A 24,035-nucleotide genomic window follows, 5' to 3' on the forward strand; every position below is an offset into this window, starting at 1 on the left:
CAAACTGGACAATTTAAGCACAGCAAATTTTGGCCAGTAGATAAAATAAGGGCATTGTATTCAAAAAGAATATTTAATGAAAGTATTCACTGTATTCCTGACTGTAGAATTTTTCAGGGAATTAATGTTATTTTACAAAGATGTGCCCACTTAGGGGAGAGTAGAGGGAAGACAAAGAAACCTATGTACTTGTTTTAATTTTTACCTATATGCATTTGCTCCAGGTTGTATTTATTGACATAGAAGAACATGGGTTATACTTAAGTAATCAGGTAGTAGTTTCTGGAGAAATAAATTTTAAATAAGTAATTCCTAGGGAGTAAATAAGCTAGTTTAATAATAAAAGAGCAAACTCATTTCCCCTTAGAAATTATTATGCATTTTAATGATTTAGTTTGCATCAAACCTCTCTAATTATCATTATCTCAGTTGTGAGAGATTGAATATTTATAATTATTCAAGGTACAAATATTTGAACAAAAATCCCTATATACAGTAATGATTTTTGATTGAAAGTATTGTAACAAAACATCATCAGAATTAAATGATTATTTCAGGTAGACTAAGATGAATTATAAGATTGAGTGACAGTTCTTTTGTGCTATGTATGATTATATGAGGCATGGAATAGAAACGTAAGAGAAATAAGCATCATTAAATGTGTACTAATAAAAGCAAGAAAGGAATATTCTACAGGTAAAACATCTTTTGCTTAAAAAGTATCATACTGTTCAATAGCCCATCCAATTTGGATTTGTGTGCATTGTTAGTATATATAAATCATAAGAACAAAATATTATTAGAAATAATGGTTAAATACTCTTTTTGAAATCACTACTGTGGACTATAACGTTTATAAAGATAATTCTTTGTTACATTGTATGTTTTTCATTAGCCATTAATAGATCTTGTAGATTATTTCATTGTCATTTATTCAATGTATTTCAGTATGCATGACACCAGTAATAACAGCTGCCATTTATTGAGTACTCAAGATATGCAAGGCATGCTAAATATACTATTTGTGTGCATGTCTGTTTATATATATATATGTGTTCATGTCAACCTATCTATAACAATACTATTATCATCCCCATTGGAAAGAAGACAAAAATGAATGTTTAGCCAAATTATATAACTTGTCCAGGTGACATAGGTAACAAGAGGCAAAGCCAGATTCAAGTCCAGGATTGTCTGACTCTCCAGTATATAAACACCATGCTATATCTAGATACAGAATTACTGTATACTATGTACGATGGTATCTGCTGAGAATTTTTTTAAAACTGATACTTTATACAATTATAGGAATCTATGGGCTAATAATCTGTATTTGGGTTTTTAATCAACCATTTACTTTTTATTAATCATTCTCAGTGGGAAGTATTTTAAGATAATGAGAATTAACAGCTAATCCTTGATTTACTAGAATGGAATCCATTAAGATACAATCCTCTAAAACAAAAGGATAAGTGTCCTGATAAATTTTGGCTTCATACTTGCATGTAGGAATCTTAGGTCACTACTAGATTAACTTTATTTACACAGAGTCAGTTCTTCGTGATCCCCTAAACAATTTCTTAGAAGCTAGTTTTCAAGGAATTACTGACTTTTATTTAGAAAAAGGAATTAAAAGAACCGGGATGCCTGGGTGGCTCAGTTGGTTAAGCATCTGCCTTTGGCTCAGGTCCATGATCCTGGAGTCCCGGGATCCAGCCCCGCATTGGGCTCCTTGCTTGGCGGGGAGTCTGCTTCTCCCTCTGCCCTTCACCCCACTCTGACTCTGGCTCTCACTCTCTCAAATAAATGAAATCTTTAAAAAAAAAAAAAAAAAGAACGAAAGTATTTTAGCCATGTGGTTTAAGAGCTCAACACTACCACCTGACAGAAACTCATAAAATCAGCTCTTTAAATCAATGGCACTTCACATGGGTATGACCTATGGACCTTTGCTAATTGATTTGTGGTTTGGAGTAATTAGATCTGGCATCTGGATTGTCTTCATATTTCTTGGCACTTTGTCTTTTAATGAATTTTGCCAATTGTCATCTATATTTTTGGCCATAAAATTAATTCCTGCCCATTGATACATTCGCCTTTCTGGAAAGAAATATACAGCACCACAAAACTCATATTTTAGCCAAGTGCAGCTATTGTAACAAGTCTTGAGTATCAATCATAACTTGTATCGTTGGATTTTATTGCTTGCATATCTTCATTTTATGTTTCTCCTTCAGAATTTGTTATACACGATATATACCTCTTGATGTGGTCTCAGCTGTCACTGTTACTTTTTAATCCCATATCATCCTCCTTTTCCTTCGGTTTGACTCCCAATCCACCAGACCATTTAAACTGTTTGGTTGTGTGTGATGGATAACTACCTCCTGTGTCAAAGCCAGTGATGTAAATAACCGTCTTACTTGTGTTAGACAGGGTTTCTCAAACCTGCATCCTGCATTGATCTCCTTAAGAAGAAATAATTATTGCATACCTTCCTTTCTGACAGAAACTATTTTTAGTATAATTTTACTTACATATGCCCAAACACAAGGCCAGGTAGAAATTCCCTATGCCTTTAGCTCTGATAACAACTATAAATCAAAACAAATGGACAAGTTACATAAAAAAAAAAAACACTAAAACTGAGTTAGCACAATTCATTTATTATGATGTGATACTATTTTGCTGAAGTTAAATTGCATATGACAACAGTTTTTAAGTTGCCTATGTTTTTCTGTGCTGTATGACACACTTCTGCCATGACTTTTTTTTTTAACTACTGTAAACCCTTTTGGTAGCATGTACCATTATTTCAGTTTGCTGTTACTTAGCTCCAAAGCTTCATGAGTGCATTAGGGCAATTTCTGTTGTTCTTTCACTGTCTATTACCATAGCGCCTAATAGTTGGGCCAGTGCAGTCATAAACAATCAGGTGAGTCTTAATTACTTGTCTGTTGACTGGAGCGCTGCCATTTCTTCCCCCCAACATGTCTTTTGGCCATGACAAGTTCTCTCTGTCGTGCCGATCCTGTTCTATTTGCCTCACACCTTAATGATTTCACTATCTATCCTCTTCACTGGCTTTTCTGCCTCCAATTTTTCCACTTCAGTCTACCCTGCAGAGTATCTTTTTTTTTTTTTAAGTAGGCTCCACACCCAGCGTGGAGTCCAACACAGGGCTTGAACTCACAACCCTGAAATCAAGACCTGAGCTGAGATCAAGAGTCAGATGCTTAACTGACTGAGCCACCAGGCACCCTACCCTGCAGTATTTTTAAACTGGTCTTTATAAAACCCAAATATATTACGTGGAATCATATCATCCTGTAGTATCATTCCATCTCCTTGTCAGACCCTGCTCTGTTTCTCCTGCTCATCCTCCCATCCTTCTCTCATGTAAGTACATGCCGCTACACGCTTATTCAGCAAACAGGTAACAGCACACAAACATAGCAAGCACCACATATCCTTGCTTCTTTTTTCTTGTCTTTCTTTTTAATACTGTACGCTTTAACCCGCCTTCCCTCCACCTGAGTCCTGCTGGGGCAATAGGCAGAAACCAGAGCTCTCCTGGGCACGCTGGGATGTGTGGTCACCCTAAGCCGAAGATCACACTGAAAACTCTTTAGATTTGAAAACTTTTATTTCATTTATGGCAAATACTACATCTCTTTCTCTAATTATTCTGAGTATTTTGAGTTGTCCTACGTAGACTGTAAGGCCATGTATGCAGATACTCTGATGTCCATAGTTTCTTGCCCAGTGCAGAATGTAGAAAAGAAAGTAGAGCAATTATTAAGAGCACAGACTTAGGAGTCAGAAGGAATGAGATTCAGATTCCATCTCTACCTCTTTTGCTGATGTAAACTTGGCTATTTCTGAGTTTTCCCTTTTGCAAAATGGATCTTTGTACTTCCCTTACAGTAGTAGTATGAAGGTTGAAGATCATTAGGGTGAGGGGATGGGCCTTTGTAAAATAATTAGTATTCAATAAATGGTAACTTTTATTACTAACGTTCTATGAGCTTAGGTGATGATTTTATGAATCAGTGTTATGTGAACCCATTCATTAATTTTCTTTTTTTCCTGGAATTCTCAATGCTTTGTAAGTTGGAGCACTAGCAGCTATAGTGATAGATTGAGAAAGGCTAATTCCACACCATAATTGTCTAGAAAAAGGAAGTAAAATGCCATAGGGATTGCTGAGGAACAGAGAGATCAGGATGAGTCATATGGGCTCCACTCCCTCTCAACCCTGAGAACATTTCTGTATAGGAATGTGCTGGACACCATATCCTCACAATGTACGAAATTCGAGGAGTGAGAAAGTGGCTCCTTCCTCTCTATTAGGGATGGGGCCTGAGAGGAAGTTCTGTTTCATTGTGTGAGAGCTGAAGAATATCATCAATCTAATTGTTCTGCACACAGTCCCAGCTCTACACCCCATGGACTACTAATGAGATCCTTGTCTTTCTCTGGACGCCTCAGCTTTCCCATCTGAAAAATGAAGGGGTTGGACCAGGTGATCTCTAACGTCCCTTTAGGCTCCAACAATCTGAGTTGAGGAAAAGCTTTAAGCAAATTAGAGGGACCCTAAACAAGACAAAAATAGGGAAAAAATAGCCTTTTTCTAAAGTCTGTGTCTTTGTGTCTTAGTTCAACAGAAGAGAGTCGATACAGAATGTGATTTCTGACTGAAGTGCAACAAAGTGTGAACCAAATGGATAGGAAAAAAAAAAAAACCTGCTGTGTCCTTAGAATTCTCTTGGTTCTACTACAATGAAACTACTGACACATTTTTTTATTTTAATCAAAAAAGTTAACTGTAAGCAATTACAGTTGTGTTCTGTATCCTTAGAGGGGCTGAGGGGTACAGATCAAAAAGGGAAGTTAATCAAGATCCTTAGTCAAGCGACTAGAGCTTATATTGGGACAATATCATTAAAAAAAAAAAGGAAAAGAAATACCCAGTATTAAGCAGAAGAAACAGCTGAACGTCTTTTTTTAAGATTTTATTTATTTATTTATGTATTTATTTAGAGTGTGAGGTGGGAGCAGTGGGGCAAGGAGAAAGAGAATCTCAAGCAGACTCCATGCTGAGCATGGAGACTGACACTGAGCTCGCTCTTACCTCCCCGAGATCATGAACTGAGCGAAAATCAAGAGTCAGACGCTCAACCGACTGAGCCACCCAGACACTGCTGGCTGAACAACGTTTAAGATCATCTCTCAATCCCGAATAAATAGTGAAGTTCTAGGAAGCCAGTTATAAGGCTTTCCCGATGGCCAGAATCAGGAGTCGGATGCAGGACACAAAATCTAGATAACTAAAGGTCATTAACTGTATTAGATATTAAAAAAGATGGAGAATAATGCATTCTTGCATAATCATTTTGGTAGTCATTTGTATGGATAAAGTGCTTCAGGTTGGTAGTATTTATGTTTATACAATCGTTGGGAGACTTCCCTCCACATAACCTTATGAAGAAAGGGTCAGTTGAGAAGAAATATATGCTGTTTTGAAATTTGTATGTGAATGTAAAGTGTAGACCCTTGGGACCAAATGACAATGAGCTTCAAAAGTATATGCAAATATGCTACTCCAAACACATGATCAGTAACTTAGATGTTCCAATTTATTGTGATGTTGATCATTAGATGATTAGAAATTTCATCTTGGCTTTATTTGCTTGCTAAATCAGTGAGACTATATTGCAAAAAATTCTGATTGTGTCACAAAATGGAAAGAGATGAAGCTTCTAATTTGGTTACTTCCCCACATTCCCCTCCTCTGGCACCTGGACACCTTCATCTTAAGTTCCACGTTCGGATGAATCAGGGAACGCTTTGAGGCTAGTGGACCCCAGTTGAGTGAGGACATTTTTTTAGGACTTTTTGATAAACAATGAAAACTCCTTATTTTGTGGCTAGTCTTCAACCCATAAACATCTATTTTTTTTTTTCTGAAAAAGACAAGCCAACTAGCCTATATTCTTGAATCTCCCTATTTCCTTTTTCCTTTGTGCCTCCAAGCATACCTACCTCACAAATCCTAAAGCAGTTTCATTAATCCTGTTGACTCTGAGACTGTGCTGACTTCCTTCCTTTTACTGTCAAGGCTCTGGACATAGTAGTTGAAATAGAATAGAATGCTGCCTTCCCTGCTTCACCACCCATTCATTCGTTGTTTGTAAACTAATTTCTGCTCTGAAAATTCTACTGAAAGTCAAAGACTACAAGCCACATACTCATTGAATCCAGTGACCTTTATTTACTTTACAGCCTCCTTGCTCCTGCCGCAGATTTGACTCATTGATTACACCTTTTTTTTTTTTTTCTTTGAATCTGTGACTTTTCTATGTCACTCTCGACTCTGCCTCCTTTCTCCTGGGCTTTTCAAATGCAGTCATTCCCCAGAGTTTTGTCCTCAATTCTCATCTCTACACATCATATACTCTCCACATGGGTGACTTCATCTAATTAGCCCATGTTTTGCAGGAAACTTCCAAACTTAGGGTATAGAACTATGTAGTCTACATCCTGTCTAGATCTTTCATGATACATATTTAACTAAAGTCTTACATCAAATATCACATATTGACATAGAATGCATTTTCCCCTAAAACCTTTTTTTAAACTCTTCCTCTTCTTGATCTTTCCCTATCTAAACTCCTAACATATACCCTATTTTTTAAATTATTTCTGTTTCAGAATCTGTAACTCCTCACCTTTCCCTTACCCCCTAAGTCCAAGCCCTCATCATTTCTCCCCTTGACTATTCTAATAGCCTCCCCACTGGGCTCCTCCTTGTCTCTAGTTTATCCCATGCCTGCTGCAGTCCTGGTTCCAGCCATCCTTCTACTGCTGCCCCACGCTGCCACACAGCACATCGCTGATCTCACCACTCTGCTGCTCAGGAGCCCACCCACCTTCTAGAGAGTAAGGTCTGAGTTCTTGCTGTCAATCACAAACATCTGTGAAATAGCCCCACCTTTTTTTAAAGCACTGTAGCTGAATTCCTTATTGCAAAATAGGTGTTTATTTTAGCAAATGCCTAAAATAAGTAAGCAAGAAAGAAGAAATTAATTTTCTTTTAAACTCAATTTCCCTGCCTTTATTGATTTCCTTGCTGCCCCATTATTGTAACAAAAGCAGACTGTGGGTCATTCCCAAGCCCACCTGACATTCTCATTTTCATGCCTTTTCTTCTTATTTACATTCACCCAACCTCACCTAATTTCTAGCCATTGAAGTTCTATTCAGCCTTCACTGTCCATCACAAAAGTCTATTTCGCTAAGACGTTTTCCCTGACTTTTGGATCTCTGTAGCAGGTATTAATGATAATATATGTAAACTATTTTTAGTTACACCTTGAGGTTATTCTTCCTTGGTGTATTTCATATTTTATACTCTGCCTTTTTCAATGTTAGGTAAGTACTATTGGTTTTAGCCATGTACTTGTATCCAAAAACTGAATTCTGAGATTCCCGAATGTATCTTACTCTCTTTCCTAGGATTTTCATCAGCCTTCACTTTTAAGAGCGGATAACACAAATTGTAGCCTCATACTCTTATACCGTTTGCATGAGTAAAGGGAAAATGGGGAAACAAAAATGGAAAAAGACTGGAAGGTGGGAAAAGAGAGAGAACCTATCCTTCTAGAGAAGATGACGACTACTCGAACAGTGCTGGGGGCAAAAACTGAATAGGTTCTTTTGGAGGGTCCTGTTCAAAGAGTGGGCTCGTGTGAATGTTTGGGAATGCATGACACCAGGATGTTGAGTTGGTTCATACTCAACTCTGTCCATTTCAGATGCAACAAGGAAGACCAAAAGCAGGGCACCATCTCTGAGAAAGGTTAACAGCATTCATTCAGCTGACCATGGCACTGGAAGTGGTGGGAGGGGATCGAAACCTAGGAAACCCAAAGAGTGTGGAGCAAAAGGATGTAGCTGAACTCCCTCCTTGAGATTCAGGAGCTTCAGTCTCGGGGCTGAGCAGCTGAAAATATTTCCACCTCCCTGCAGGTGGATGAGCATCACTGCTATTTTGACAAGCTGTGGGCAGCTAAGATGCAGCTCAATTTTCATTCCGTAACAGTTCTCCAGGAAATGTCTTTAGAAAGCAACTAGAAGAGTGCATTGGTTTTGGTTTGCCTAAATGGATACACTGGGATTTAGTGAAACTTAATAGCGGGGTCAGAGTAGTGAAGGCGGGAAAACTGCTTCTGGTAGTCCAAGAGCAAGGTCACGGTGGATCAGTCAGGCTGTGCAGTGAAGATGGTGCGAACTGGTCTGACTGGTTGATGGATGGATGTGGAGTGTTTCACAGAATGCAGAAGAATCTGGGAGATCTGAGATGCTTAACATAAATGTCTGAGAGTAAGTGAGTATCCTTTCCTGTGCTGGGAAGGAAGAGAGGAGCTGATTTGGAATGGTGGCAGAAGAGGTAGACTCAAGATTTGGCCTTGAAACCATGAGAGGCAAAACTTTTCCTCTAACCTCTTAGAGTCTCTGGCTGGGCCTGAGAATTAAATTGACCTTAGACAAACAGGAGAAAAGCATACAGATTTCCCACGTATGTCGAAATCTTTACCAAAACAATGAAGAACCAAAGAAGTGTCAAAACCTAAGTGTTTTTATACTAGGCTGAACAAAAAGAGGGAATTGTGGAAAAGCAACTAAAATATTTGGGGGAGGGTGTAAGTTAAAGGAAGGTAAGAGTGATTTCACTTAGGTCTGTTGCATAGAATTCTCTCTATAGAAAGAATTGAGCATTGACTTCCCATCTCTGGCAATAAGAATGTTTGCTTCTCCTGGTAAGTGAAGGACACCTTTCACGTTTCACGGGAGTTTTATTCCTGTTCTCAGGAAGAAAAGAAGAGTCAGAACACCACACCTCTTGCACGTGCTGTTTTTTAAGTGCCTTTAGTTCAAAGTAATCCTTTTGCCAATGTGGCATATTTTGGGGGTGGCATATTCTGCCACACTTTATTACCTTAAAATGTCTGTTAGGCATCCAAGTGAAGAGGCACTCTTATGTGTCTAATTCAGAGAAGAAGTCTCAACTAGGAGAGAGAGATATCAGATTTGTCAGCACAAAATGATGTTATAGTCAAGCACTGCCCTAAATCCTGGGGCACCTCAGTGTTGGCGAGAAGGGGAGGAGAAAGAACAGGAACTAAGTTGCAGCACGTCTGGTCGAGGTACTCACTGTCTGCACACAGACTGAAATTTAGCAAGGGCAGAAAGACAGAATTTTGAATTTACTTATCTACTGATTTTTACTATTGAGAATGTGTAAGTGCCTTTGCATCATCTCACAGTAATCTTGTTGGATAGATGTTGACATTCCCTTTTCAAGGAATAAATTAGAAATTTAACCACATAGGTAAGAGAGAGCCGAACTGATTTTCTTTTCTCTTACACAAGTCTTGATATTTATTCGTTGCTACCAATACCTGCTACATTTTCCAGGCGACTTTCAGAATAACATAGGCTATAATCTATCGGTATATATGGACTTTGATTTTTATTTGAGAGCTTAGGGGCAACCCCTGGAGTCAGGCTGCCTGCTCTACCAGGCCCCCAGCTCCACCAGGGAAGCTAGCTCGCAGTGGATTTATCTCATGATTCCCTGTCTGGTGCTTATCAAGGATGGAATCAGAAGTCTTATTTTGGGCATGTTAATTTTCTCTTAACTTGGGGATAAAAATTATCCCAAACTCCAGGAGAGTGGCAAACTAGAGCAGTGAGACAGTGGTTGTTTATATTTTTAAGTACCAAAGCAACAAGCACATTACAGAATGTTTTTTAAGGACTGGTTTCCCTTCTTCTGACTGTTAACTTCAAAGCAATTAAAGCTAAGTCATCTTGTTGGCACTCCAGTACAAAGAAAAGCTAGTTACATTGCATGGGAAATAGAAAATGAGTTATGGGTTTATATCTAGACCTGTGCACTTATTTCTTTATAGAATTTCCTTATTTATCTGCCTGCTAAGTTACATAAGATGTAATGTGATTTTGTTTTGTTTCTTCTAAAGAAATTTCTTTAAACAAGTGTCATTCTCCATTTTGGTTCCTGTCCAGCCAGGATGATGGAAAGTTTGTCACTTTTATTTCGAGCCTTCCTCTTGCCACAGGTCTTATCTTGTACTGAAACTTCTAGAAGGTTTGTCTGTTAGCAGTCATTAGCCACTGGTGTGCCCATTTCCTGTTCACTGTGGTAACTTCATGCCCCTTTATTTCATTGCATCTGAGCCAAACTCAAGACAAGGGACTCTTTGGCAAGACCAGTGACTGAGGACTGAGGGCCAGCTTTCTGGATGCATCCAGCCTCCCTTCCGCTCTGGTGGTCCTTTGTCCCCAGGCACCCATGCGGAACAAGGCACAAGGCTTCACCCCCCCAACCCCCCGCACGTCCCCCACACCAAACTTTGTCCTTTTGTCTTCTTCCCAGTTGCTCTCTGTCTTTATGTGAATCTCTCTCCCTTCCCTTTCCTTCTCCCTCTCCCTCTCTTTCCTCTCCCCACCCTCAAAGATCCTCTTCCCCCTCATTGACCACCTCACATTTTCTCTGTCATGAGATGAACGAAGGGCAGATCTACTTAGTTCGGGCACCACTAAAATTCCTGGGACAATGCTTTATGCTACAGCCTAGAATATAAGAGAACAAAAAATAATACCTCAAAAATTATTTTACTACAGTCTTACATACAGTTAAATATAGCGATCACATTGCATATTAGTCTTCTCTTATCCAAATAAAATTAACCATAAACACCTCCTCATAAGCTTTTTTCTTCAGTCCTTTAATCATTTATGATACTTCTTTCTGGACCTCATCCAAATATTCTTCTTTCTAAAATTCTAAGATCAAAACTGGAATCAGTCCTCTGATAATCATCTGATGGAAGGAGTTCTACTTTCAACTCATTATGTCTCTCTTCCTCCTTTCTTTTTTTCTTTAAATTTATATATATATATAGGGGTGCCTGAGTGGCTCAGTCAGTTAAGCTTCTGGGTTTTGATTTCAGCTCAAGTCTTGATCTCAGGGTCATGAGTTCGAGCCCCCAAAAATTATATATAAAACATGTTTAGACTTGATACCAAGCCACTTTCCTATCTTTTCTTGAGTTGGTTTTGAGGGCATATGTACCTTCTGTCTCTTCAAAGCAATGTTCAGATACTATCTGAAAGTGTCACTACTTGGAGCCTTGCTTCTTCTGACAAGAGGATATTCCTATTTTCTGGGTACTTTATAAAACTAAAAGAGTGAAATGGAAGAAGAGTAAAAAAGTGGTACCAGGGAGAAATTAAATCAAAATGGTCGAATAAGTCACATGCCTTTTTTTAACTCTAACAATAGGTAAGAATGGGTAAGAACACCTTCAAAGACCAAACACAGTGTCAACATGCTTGGCATTCTTTGATTTTCGCTCCCTACCTCAACTAGTTCTCATTGAACTGTCACCTGTTCTATTAGTAGGAAAAAATATGCATCTCTAGAGTATTGCAGTTATGTTTGAACAGACTCAAAGAATCACAGAAGGGTGGAGATGAAAGTAACTTTAGAAGTCCCTTAATCTAATGTAACAGCTAGCAAGAAATCACACCTGCCAGCTTCAGACAGAGCAAGAAGCCTTGTGCTTAAAGGAGCCCAGTCATAAAGTGAGAGGAATATGGTTTTTCCACTGGGCAGACAGGGATAAAAATCCCCTATCTGCCACTTGAACAAGGTTTGTGACCCTTTTGGGCCCTTGGAGATAATAATACTGACCAGCTTGGATGTTTGTAAGAAATGAACAAGATAACACCTATAAAGCAGCTTTCACAGGGTAGGACATGAGGCGTGGGAGATCTTTTTCTTTACCTCCACACACTCCCTTTGCTTCCCAAGGTAGCCCAGACTTTATACTAGAGGAACTTGGACTCTCTGAAATCAGCCTCTTGATTTTCCTTCTTCTCTAAGCCAGGGGAGTGCTTCTGATTCTCAACGTCTTCCGTCTTCGTCTTCTCTGATAGGCCAGGCTCCCCAGCTCACTATTACTTCCTGGTTATTAGGCTCTGGTACCCCCTAGTTCACAGCAGTCCCCCTCCTCCCAAGACCTGTCCCGTCCAGAAATGCATGCAGTGTCCTATGGGGAGGACTCCCGCTTACTTTGGGACTGTGTTTTGCTTAACACTGCTCTTTCTTTTATACCAGACTTATCCATGATGATTAGAAATACTCTATGACCCAGATATTCAAAGCAGTGACAAAATCTTACATCTTCTGAGTAATTTCTTCATTTAGGGGCTTTTCCCATAATCTACATAATATATTTTGAATTAGATTCTGAAATCCGATTAGAATGAAGAAATCATCTTAAATGTGGCCAGGGATCCACTGGCCACAAAGGCTAATCTTGCTTCTAGGCCACTGGAAGTTACCCCACCTTTGACATTGTTTTATTAAAATTTTCCCTGGATTTAAATAGTTGTGCAGTTTCTTAAAGTCCTGGAAATATACTTTTAATATTCTAGTTATAAATTAAACTTTTGGAAAGCTTTGGTAGATAATTTGACATTTAAGAGTACTTTGAGTTTTAAATTTCATGGGCCTTGATCTAAACTGAACACAAGAAGTCTTTCTCCCCTTATATTATCAGACTGCCGTGTAAGCAAACTGTGAAGCAGGCTAACTACGTTCTCAGGACCCTTTCCTCATGATTGCTGTTGTAAAGCACCAGCAAGGCCTTCAGGTTTAGTTTCTCATCTGTAAAATGTGCAGTTCAACTTGTAGATTTTTTAAAGTCACTTTTACATCTGAGAATCTATGATTCTGTGATTTCTCTACCAGTCTCAAAGTTCTTATTGAAACGAGACCTACATTATATTCGTTTTTACATAGATTGGCCAGCTTAAACTTTGATGCGATCCAGCAATCTAGGGCCTGAAACTTGGTGCTCTATTAAGATTGATTTATTAGATGAATGTGGAGTCAAAGAAAACTCTGTAAAAATATTGGCTTTCAAATCTTAGCACATGATTTCAAGCTGGTGTAACCACGGCCCCAAACCTGGATGTAATTAAATGTGAAATGGTCTCATTTTAGCATGGGAGGAAGTCAGCTTTCTGGTCAGAAGTAAATCTTTTTCAATTTGGTTTTAATTGGGAATTTTCCTTTGGGGAAGCTGGAAGAGCTCTAATGGTTAAAGGAATAAAATACCAAATAGCAAAACTCTTCATGAACGATTACCCAGCAGAAGATAGGAAGACTCTCGCTTTTTTTTAGATTTTATTATATTATGTTATGTTAGTCACCATTGTTTTTGTATAACACCCAGTGCTCCACGCAGAACGTGCCCTCTTTAATACCCATCACCAGGCTAACCCATCCCCCCACCCCCCTCCCCTCTAGAACCCTCAGTTTGTTTCTCAGAGTCCATCGTCTCTCATGGTTCATCTCTCCCTCTGATTCCCCCCCTTCATTCTTTCCTTCCTGCTATCTTCTTCTTCTTTTTTTAACATATAATGTATTATTTGTTTCAGAGGTACATGTCTGTGATTCATCAGTCTTACACAATTCACAGTGCTCACCATAGCACATACCCTCCCCAATGTCACTTTCGTTTTTAGCAGTCTGGGTGGTTTGAGAGGATACCTGCAGTGGGGGACTTGTGATCTACCATACAGCTGTAGTCACCCACAGAAAAGAGGGAGAAATACGCAAATGTCATCAAGTCATGCACATTGGGTTTTATTTAAGGAAATGTCTCCTCATGTAGCAGTGATGTATTTAAAAGTGAGACATTTCTTTTTACTTGTTTTTTAAGTGATGGCTTTGACAGGTCTGTAAAGAAAAAAAAGTCACTTTCTATCCTACAGATTTAGTAACTGCCCTTAAATGACTGATCATGTCACATTTTCAGTGGAGGCAACATGGTGATTTGCTTCCATGGTGATCTAATGATGGCTAAAACGAATGACTCTGGATTGTCAGGGCACCTTGCAAGGCGGCCACTAATTAGTTATTTTTTCATAATCTGCTGGTGAGGAAATTACTAATATCATTACCTAACACATCCTTTGCAGTTTACACTTGCAGAGTGCTTAAAAATTCATTTGTGGTTACAAGGAAATGACCATTTGTGCTATTCTTAGTAGAAAGAAGGAAGAGCACCCGTGCACACAGTGCGACATAGTCCGGGGCCTAGAGCCTTAAGTTCTGTGCTAGCCCCTCGGCCACGTGGCTTTCAATTCGAGCTGAATAATGGAATTATTAAGTGTGAGGCATTTTTAATGTATTATTCTAATCTCCAGAGAAGGAAGTCAGTAAACAATAAAGTAATTCAATTATAAAACTATCCTTCCAGAAACAAACCAAAACAAAAAAACCACAACCTTTTAATTTAGTAATTTTCACTTCTTAGGCATATTCAGCAAACAGACTGGAAAATTTGAAATGTGCTCTGGCAGTTGTTTTAAAAAAAAAATCTAGTATAAATTAGTCCCCTGTATTTGCATTAAGGACTGTCACAAAATCCTTTCAACTTACTTCTTGGCCACTAGTGTACCCCTCAGCCAGAGCCTATCTACAGGTGGCCCCAGTGGGAGAGAGTATTTCTATACTATTATATTGATAGATTGTGCTTAATATTTAACCTAAATTTGTAATCAGAATATAACATTTATAATATGATTGATAGATAGATCAGAGAGAGGTGATTTAGGAGACTATACTTCTCTCCTAACAAGGAAGATCGGAGAGGCAAAAAGGTTTCAATGAAATTAAGATTTGCTACAGATAACTTTCACCTTAAAACTGGACAGGAGGGAATGGTAGTGAGACTAGAGAAATAATATTGGGCAAGGAAGCTTTTCTTAATCACAAAAATATCAATTCTTTAAAACCTACCGCGTATTTCCTACCTAAGTGCCACGGAATGTTGAACAAGTAACCAGCTCACTCACACAATTGACAATAGGAATTATGCAAGTCCAGAATAACTCTCCTTTTGCTCAATAAACCATTTGTTTTATTCAGAGAAGCTGCTATTTCACTTTGTCACTGGCTCCACAGTCCTTAGGTCTTACCAAAGAACAAGGAAACACCAGAGCACAGCACAACATGATTGATTGGATGCTTTAAACTAAGTCAGATAGATGTTGGAAGTAATTATGACCACTGCTGGCCAGTGATGTGGTCAAATGCCTCATCAAGAATGTCTGTGTAGGAAGTTTTCAGGGGCTGCAACCGGTTGAAAGGGGGCTATGGAAGCTCAGAGGCTTGTTCCCATGGCACTCTTCTTAAGACTGAGTGACAACCAGTTTTCTGCTTCAGAACGTGGAGGAGCTCATAAAGATCAAACCACCCCTTGACAACTGAGTGTGATTGAAATTCTGAAAACTCTGAATACTGATGAAATATAACATAGAACTTTTATTTTCGACTTATATAAGTATGGCAGATTTCAGACGTGCCACAATTGGAGCTGCTTTTAAGCCCAATTACAAAAGTCCATTTTTCACTCACACAGAAAAATCTTTTCTTTCCCAAAGAGTCACTCTGCAAATACGGATCTCTTTTGAGATCAGGAGTCCCTTGGAGATAGACTTGGCCTCATCTAAGTAAGATGAGTAGCAGAAAACATAGTGTATGAGCTGAACTAACAGAAGGGTGCTGAGTCGAGTTTTGTTCAACGAATCATATGGCTGGCAAGGATGACATGTCAGATGTTTCATTCATTTTAAATACCAAACCATTTCCATAAATCATTTGTATAACTTTAAATGCATTATGTAGGTATAGTAACAATAGATGGTGTGTTTCAGTGTGCCAGGCATGTCCGTTTGCTTCACTACATACTGTGTTTCTCATCTCATTTTCCGAAGATGTATTTATCAGATCATTTTTTACGGCCTGATCCATATTTTAGTTTTATTCATGTAGTCTTGTTGATTGGTGATGTTATGCTTCTTATGCGATTGATTCTTCCTGGTACGTACACGTTCAACCCATGTGAATATCATCTTAGTGTCTCTCTCTTCCTTCTTGCACATAAAGCAAGAGGAATCTTCTTCTTTCAAATGCATTTGTCAGTGTAGTACAGGAAGAAGAAAATGCACAGGATGCATTTGGGGCTGTTTAGCATAAAAACTCCATCTGAAACAGCTGTATTATATAACATAATGTGTTGTATTTCAGGATATTTAAGGTTGAGTTTCTTTCCTGTGTGAATGCTATACTATTTTCTTTTCTCCCCTGACTTCCCCCTCCCCCTGTTTAACAGCAGACAAACCCAGGGAGCACTGAATGAATCCGATGATCCCGAAACAGGCTGTCTCACTGATAACAAGCCAACTTCTCGACACTTCTATCCTGTCGCCTTGCTGCTTGTCAGCTCACACCTGCTAGTTGTGTGGCTTATTTTAAGTCTTGCATTACTATTAGCCAAATACCAATAAGTTTTATGTTGTATTCCTTTCTTTTCTACAAATGACAATGGACTTTAAATTATGGGGCACGGGTGGGGGCGATGCTGTAATATTTCTACATTTTCAGATTCACAGAATTTAGAAAAAAACCAAATGTTTGAACTGTAAGTGTTTTGTTTGTTTTTCCTAAAATCTACAAAAAGAAGTACTATGCATCAAGGGAATTATTTTGCTCTTTTGTTCATGGAAAAGTGTTTCCCACTGTTAACTAGCTCAAAAGAATTTTTAAATTACTGTCTTTGGAGTAAGACAAAGAACAGAATCCTGAAAGCTTGAAGTTCTGCACCTCCCGTTTCTCTTCCCATTCAATTTATCAAAAACAATTAAGAATGAATTGGCACAGTGCACTGAAACCCTGAGACAAGTCTTAGAGATGTGGGAGGTTCCAGACTTTATTTCCACTGTGCTAATATCATTGTTGTCATCAGCTGATAGAACCTTCTGTTTGATTCCTTAACCTGTGAGTTATGTTAGTTCTTGGCTTCAGTTGACCCTTTTCTGTCAAGTAACTTTATGGAGAGAATGGCTATTTACGTTTTGTAATTAAGTTAACCTGTTTGTAACTATTGTTTGGGTTGATTTGGCTCTCAGAATACTTTTCTATTCTTTTTAACAAAGTCTTGTTTGTGTCTTATGCGCCATTTTCAGCACCTGTGACTTTTGTACTGTCTGCACAAGCCCCCTTCCTTTATAAAGCGGAGACTTGGACCGGGCTGTTCGGAAAGCCATTCTTCTCTTCGTTGCACAGCTAAAATAATGAAGTAAAATAGAGATGAAATTTTCCTTTAAAAATCTATAGGGCCAGACTTAATCAATTAAATGCCTTATTCCTAGAACCTGCATCCTTAGGGCTACATGTAGATTTTAATGTGTTTTAAAAGAGACTGAGAAGTTAATTTGTGGCAAAGTTATAAAAAAAGGCAGATATATTTATGAAACTAAAGTGAAGCTGTATTGTGGAGCAAATTATATTTAAAGAGTTTATTAAACCTTAAATATCTGTTAAGAGCAAAGAGACTTGAATCATCTCTTTCCGAGGGCAATAACGGTATTGGGCCTGGCCTAGGATTTAATTTTGTAAGATGTATCATCATTTGTGAAAAAAAAAATGTAGAGTTGAATCTTTGTTATTTTTACTTGGACTGTTGCTGCAACTCTGCATTGAACAAATAAAGCATATTTATTTATTCTGTGTTTCATGAAGTTGTACTTTTTCCCCTTTCACCAGAGAAGGATGCCGCATAGAGAATGTACTGAAGAATGTCAAATGCAGAAAGTATGCTTTCAACATGCTACAGCTGATGGCTTTCCCCAAGCAGTACCGACCTCCAGAGGGGACTTATGGAAAAACTGACACCTAACTTTACCGACACGTAAATAAGCAGGAACACAAACACGCTGCAGTCGGATAATCTCCACCCTTTTAACTTCTTTATTGTCACAAATTTGTGGAGGGAGGTGATCAGGGATGTTTGCCCAAATCTAGGCATTATCTGGATTAGGTATTAGCATATTACTCTGAATGAAATCCATTAAAAAAAATCTTAAGTAACATTGTGATTCTAGGTCTCAGCTTCAACGCTTTGCCCCTCGCTGGCTGCGATCAGCTCAGAACGGGTGCATTTCATTCATGGAGTCCTTCAGCCGGAGGCATTCTGAGGAAACGTAGGTTGCCACAGGAGGAAGACAGGTGACTCAGAGAGGGGCGTTCGACCTCCAAAGGGAAGACGAGAGGGGACAGAGGAGGGAGACTCAGACATGTTACTTCACAGCCATACTCACGTGTAACCTTAAAGCCCATGTGTGGGATTCGGAAAATACTTTTCCAGTGAATTAAAATTCGGTAGCATCAAGGCATGATCTTGACTGTGGAAGCGGGTTGGCAGTGTGCTTGTAAAGACTTAGGTCCTCCAGGCCAGATGAGACCAGTGCTCCCGAACAGGTAGATGACAGTGCTGGCAACACGGTGAAAAGACTCTTCCATAACGTGGTATCTTTTCAAAACTCTGACTCGTGTCGTGTGGCCCCATGACAAGTGGTGGTAGAGAAAGCTGAATAGAATAGTAGGAAAAAACACCGCTAGGAACAGCAACTGCAAGGAAATGAAAGATGATCAGCCTGCCGATGTCAAACCTGAAAATCCCTACCAGCCTGAACTTTATGTAGCCAAGTTCATAAAAGTCAATAAACTATCTTTGTGATGCTTTCCAGTAGTCCTCTTGCTACAGAATATAGAGGGTGGAAGTATGCATTGTCTGGCATAGATTACTATGTGTGAATAAACATTTTAAGACCTATGCAACCATAACTAGTGATAAACTGAAACAATTATTTCTGTTAACCTGAATTTGAAATTTATTCTCAGGGAAATCGCACCATAGGTTTTCCAAAATTCCAAATTAGAAATTGCTTTAGAGATCATCTTGTATAAGGTCATTATAAACAGGTAAATTAAAGCACAAGAAGATATGCACCCCAGTCATCCAGCTAGGTAATTTTAGAGCCATGATTACAATCTCTTCTCAACTTCCTAACCTGTGGCTTGTCTAGTCTCCAAATTGCCATGCTAAAAATACATGAAAATTGTGGGAGAATGCTAGTTCGTTAAATAGAAATTGGCATTTGTTGCAAGAATTGAACCTTGGAGTATAATGGTCTGAATAAATGAAACCTGTTTTCTCCAGATGTTAAGAGTTTATTCTTTTTCCTCACTCATTGGAAGAGTGTGCTAGCCAGAGCATGAATCTCCCCTTGGAAATGCTGGAGGGCTGTTACATAGACATCTCCTGGCTGTGACCACATTCAGTGGATGATATTATGAGGCTTTCGAAGCTAGTGTGACAGCTTCTTGGCTAAGATGTATGTTGAACTAAGGACTTCAAACAGATCTCTAGGTTCATGTTGGGTTTTTCAGATTACTACAAATTTTAGATAACCGTTTGGGGCTTTTAATACTAGAATTCTCAATCCATTATTTTAGCTACTGACTTGTGGGCACTATATTTGAGGCCATCAACAGTTCACACGTTTTTTTAATAAAAAGATGCAGTGTACTATAGATCTATTTACAGACAAAGTTTCGTGGTGTTCTCCCTTGTGCTTCCTTCTCCATTTCAGTGATTTAAATATAATTTTTGAATTACTCAATTTTATTTGAAAATAGTAGGATTTGTGGTTATTTCCATGATCCCATTGGATTTAAGGTAAAGAGGTTTGGGATGACAGAGGTTTCCTTGAGTAACAATGAAGCCTCATTGAGTATATCAAAGAGTGGTCCGTGTTCCAAGACACCTTAAATTAAAATGTATCATCCTGTAAATACTCTTATAAACAGTCATTTTTGTTTATATTTTTAAAAATGAAAAGTCTTGACTCAAATATTGAAAAAATATTTATTAACTAGAAAGCCAATAAGTAGGGTCTTCTATTTGGGGAAGATATCCCAAAGATATTTCTTTTCTTTTTTAATAAGTACTGATAGAGAAGTCTCACCCAAAGGCAGAGCTTACTGTAATACAAATGCATAGAGGTTTTCTTCTATTATTAGCAGGGTCATCTGCCTTTCCCTATACAAAGCCTGTATCTGTGCATACTGTTAGAAGTGGATTTAACCAAGAAAATTCATGTTTCATACCAACAGCAATACTGCTCCTTTCCTGAGAGCTATTCCAAGTAGCATTGGAAATCCACCTCACTATTTCTTAAGTTATTACAGTTTTCTAAATCAAAAAGCAAACGTTAAAAAGTTCTAAAATCTCCTTTGTACAAACACAGCCTCATCATGCTTTCCTCTCTCTCTTTTTTTTGTTTAAAACATACTCTGAAAACATATTTAAAAACAAGGGAAGGTGAAATCTTGATTATGTTTGACCCAGTGGCGAAAGACCCAGAGCCTGAAAATGTTCCACGAAACAGCTGAACATAAAAGTTTCAAATATTTGGTTGAAGCAGACCCACATTTGGATGCATTCATTAATTTCTCGTGTGGTGTTTTGTTTTGTTTTTCCTTTGTAAATATTGTCTTGGATTTTGTTTATATCCTGCCAAAACAGTCCTTTGGTGTTCAGTCAGTCCAGTAATCCAGTGAGTCAGAGCCACCATTTGATCCTGCTGACAAATTGTGCTAAAATGACCAAGTAATTAGAGCAGCATACCATGTGACTAACCTCCAGTTCTCACTTTATAAGACAAATCCCTGTTGTTGTTGTTGTTTCTGAAAAACTGTGAAGTCTTAAAACCCAGCATCTGGATGGAAGATACTTCCCTATTTTTTTTTCCCCTCAACTACGTATGGTATTTTGCATAAAATAAGACTCAGTGTGGAAAAGAAAAAAGATCTGTATGGAGTAATGCTTTCCTTCCCAACAAATCAAGCCCCTCCTTATGTAAAGTATGATACATGCCAAGGAGAAAGGATACCAGTGGTGCACAAGAACTGACTATGCAGACTCAAGAGAGCTGATCATTAAATTTTTAGGAATTTTGTAAGCCAGTTGTTAAATACACCATCATGAGATACTAAGTTATCAAAAGCAATTGAATGAATTTTTATTAAAAACAAAGATAATAATCAAAACTTACCACCTCCTAATTATTTTCCTTCATTTTACTCTTTACTTGTGCTTCTGAGATTATTTATGTCCACTGTCTCTGCACAGTGGAAACACTGTATCATCATGTGCTACTGTGCATCTCTTCCTAACTCCACACCCAGGAACACCATGTGGGTAGCTTGAAATTGACTACAGTGGGAGTATTTACATGCAGAAATTACCCAGTGCTGCAAACTGGGACTTTTAATTCCTGGAAAGCTAGTTGTTAAACATTTACCAGCACACAACCGAATGCTACCATGACTTTTTTCTCCAGCAAATAACAAATAATTGGAAGCATTATAAAATTATTAATATGGTATTAAGTGCAATCAGGCATCTTCAGATGACCACAATTTTGTTTTGGATTTCCCCTTTCTAAAGACACCTATTGAACTCTAAGAAATATTTGGTGTTTATATGTTATTCATAATTAAATTATATAATCATACAGTTGCATTTAAAAATGTTTCTCTCTCGATGTTCTGCAAGGGAAATATTAACAAGGCAGCCTTAGTGTAAGCAATTTAACAACTGTGGGCTAGATTCAGAGAAATGTTAGCCTAATTAGAGTATCACTGAAAATGTGCTTCAGTACAAATTTTTAACTTTATAATTTTAGCATTTGCTAAAAGCAGAAAAAACAGTAACATATCACTGTGTCCAGATTCTAGTAAGTATAGTTCAGTTGAAACCCACACTGTTGGATTAAGCAAATTAAACTCCGGCAGTATGCTAAAACACCACAGACATTTTAGATGTTTGATTTCCAAGCAGGATGGCCTATCAGTTGTCTAATTCAATGTGCAAGGGCACCTTTTGTAATCTTTAGGAAATAAATTAACGTTTATCACAGATTTAAGAAACTGGCTTGAGAAAAACTGTGATCAGCAGTTACGGAGGGAAGCTAGTGTGTTGAACACAAAGCATCCCTAATAGCTGGAGGCTTTACAAATTATGCACCACCGAAGAGAATGATTTGCCGAGAGTTGTGTGGTTGATTGACAATTTTAGTGTGAACTGACATTCATTTAGCTCAGCTGCAGTCTGCAGAAGCTATGCTTTTTTCCCCATATTTATGTTTTACTGCTTTGCAAAGAAAGTCCCAATATATTATATCCTTTGGCAGTTTTAAGTTAGAACTTTCTACCCAAACAGATGCTACCGATAGCAAAACTGTCATTAAGAACAGGAAAATAAAATCAATGTTTAGATAAAATATTGTGGGCCAATTAGGTATAAAGTTAAGGTATGGAAATTTGGATTTTTACTTTCTGAGCCATGGTGCGCATTAATCAGTCTTTGAATTTTATTTCTAAGCAGGTAAGAGAGTCTAAAGCATTTCTGATGTCAAAGAAACAACACCTATCTGACTACTAGTAACAAGGAGGTAGGAAAAAAAATTGTAAGGTAATATTAGCCAAAAAAATAAATTGTACGTGCAATTAGCTGTCCTCAGCTTGAATATCATAGATTATGTGAACATTCGAAATTATAAATCAACAAAGGAAAACATGGCTCACGATGAAGTATACTACCCAGAGTGAATATCAGGAGAGAGAAGACCTAACACAAGCAATGTTGCCTGATAAGACAGATCTTGTTTATCTTTAATAAATCGAGTTCTTTAAGATGAACTCTCTGTGCACTTCCCTACTCATAGTGTGAATATATTCACGAGCTTCCTAAAATCATTGAAATTACTCTATGGTCACAAAAGGGCATAATCTAACAGTCCATCTTTAGTGATCACATGGTACAGTTTCATCGTCTGGCAGGCAGTACTGACTCCCATATTGGCGAGATTGCTTTCTCATCTCTATGGGTCCTGTGATGGTTTTATATCACTGTCCATATTTAAAAAATATTTCGTGTCAAAGGGCTTTAAAACTTTTCAAAGGTAGGCTCCACAGGTGTGTAAGTGGAGAGACACTCCCATTTTCCTGCACAAGCGTGTTCTTTGTACACATATACTTGTCGTGTGAATATTTTATTATTTTGTTTAACCTAACATCTAATTTTCAGATTCTTGTGGTACTTATCTGAAATGTTAGCATTTGTTTTCTTTTTATGTTAAGTACATATTCTAGATGGGCCAATAATATGTATTCCTAGGAAATGGGGCACAGATAGGTTAGATCATGTTATACTGGCATTTGAAGAAATATCATTTTATTTTGTTGTTCCGTGTAAACCATATTCATTGTACATTGTGTGTATATTTTTGTTTCAATAAATGTGATTTTTATTTTTTATGTTTCTGTCTTTTTCTCCCTATCACACTTTTTTTCGTTTCCATCAGTGTAGCAAAGTCTAAAAGTTAATTAAAATAGCAGAAGGGTATCCTAAACAATGGTTCAAAGAGAATAGACTAGTTTTCTGCTAGACCACAATTACAGTGTAAATTTTACATCAATTCTAGGTTAGTCTCATATTCACTAGCAGAATGCATCTTTAAGGGTTGCCATTCTGTAGGAATAAGATCGACCACAATTTAGAAAAGAGTTCAAGAACCAGATGTCAATGCTTCAACCCTGGGCAAATCACTGATCTTTGTAGCCCAGATGCTGGTAGAGTCACTTGAGCACATGAACTAACTTCTCCTTACAGGCTAGTTGTATCTGATCATTCATAACTCATTATAGTAGCTGATACTAGAATGCACATTCTAAAGTTGTAATTATATCTTGTTGCCAAAAAATTAACCAAATGAGGCCCCTGCTTGCATGTAAAGAAAGGGTGGAGTTTTGCCATCTGGAGCATTTCAAGAACATTGTTGATCCTGCAGCAAGAAACATTCCTCTTCTGTAATGTCATCATCATTAATATATGTTCATACTAACATGTCGTTCTACATCTGAGCAGGAACAATCTGTAGGTAGCCCCAGGGTGGGACAATGAATAATGAATTAGGGCAAAATGCTGCCTGCCGTCAAACCAGAAGACAGCCTCAGTGAAGCA

The 24,035-nt window shown here is 38.0% G+C and overlaps 1 protein-coding gene across 8 annotated transcripts in view; it reads left to right on the plus strand.

Annotated features, from left to right (window-relative positions):
• Positions 1 to 24,035, plus strand: part of INPP4B (inositol polyphosphate-4-phosphatase type II B) — an 842,030-nt gene that overhangs the window by 785,364 nt on the left and 32,631 nt on the right. For 2 of the 8 annotated variants that reach the window (XM_028102333.1, XM_088021030.1), the window contains one exon: positions 16,278 to 17,123. The exons of 3 other annotated variants lie outside the window; for them this stretch is intronic. In XM_028102333.1, the coding sequence (XP_027958134.1) occupies positions 16,278 to 16,452 (175 nt within the window). In that variant the 3' untranslated portion in view covers positions 16,453 to 17,123. 3 more of the 8 variants (XM_028102336.2, XM_088021031.1, XM_028102334.2) reach the window with 3 other exon arrangements.

This window comes from Eumetopias jubatus, unplaced genomic scaffold (genome assembly GCF_037043125.1).
Source record: "Eumetopias jubatus isolate StellerSeaLion01/CBP00866 unplaced genomic scaffold, mEumJub1_p1.0 scaffold_2, whole genome shotgun sequence".
Classification (NCBI taxonomy): Eukaryota; Metazoa; Chordata; class Mammalia; order Carnivora; family Otariidae; genus Eumetopias; species Eumetopias jubatus.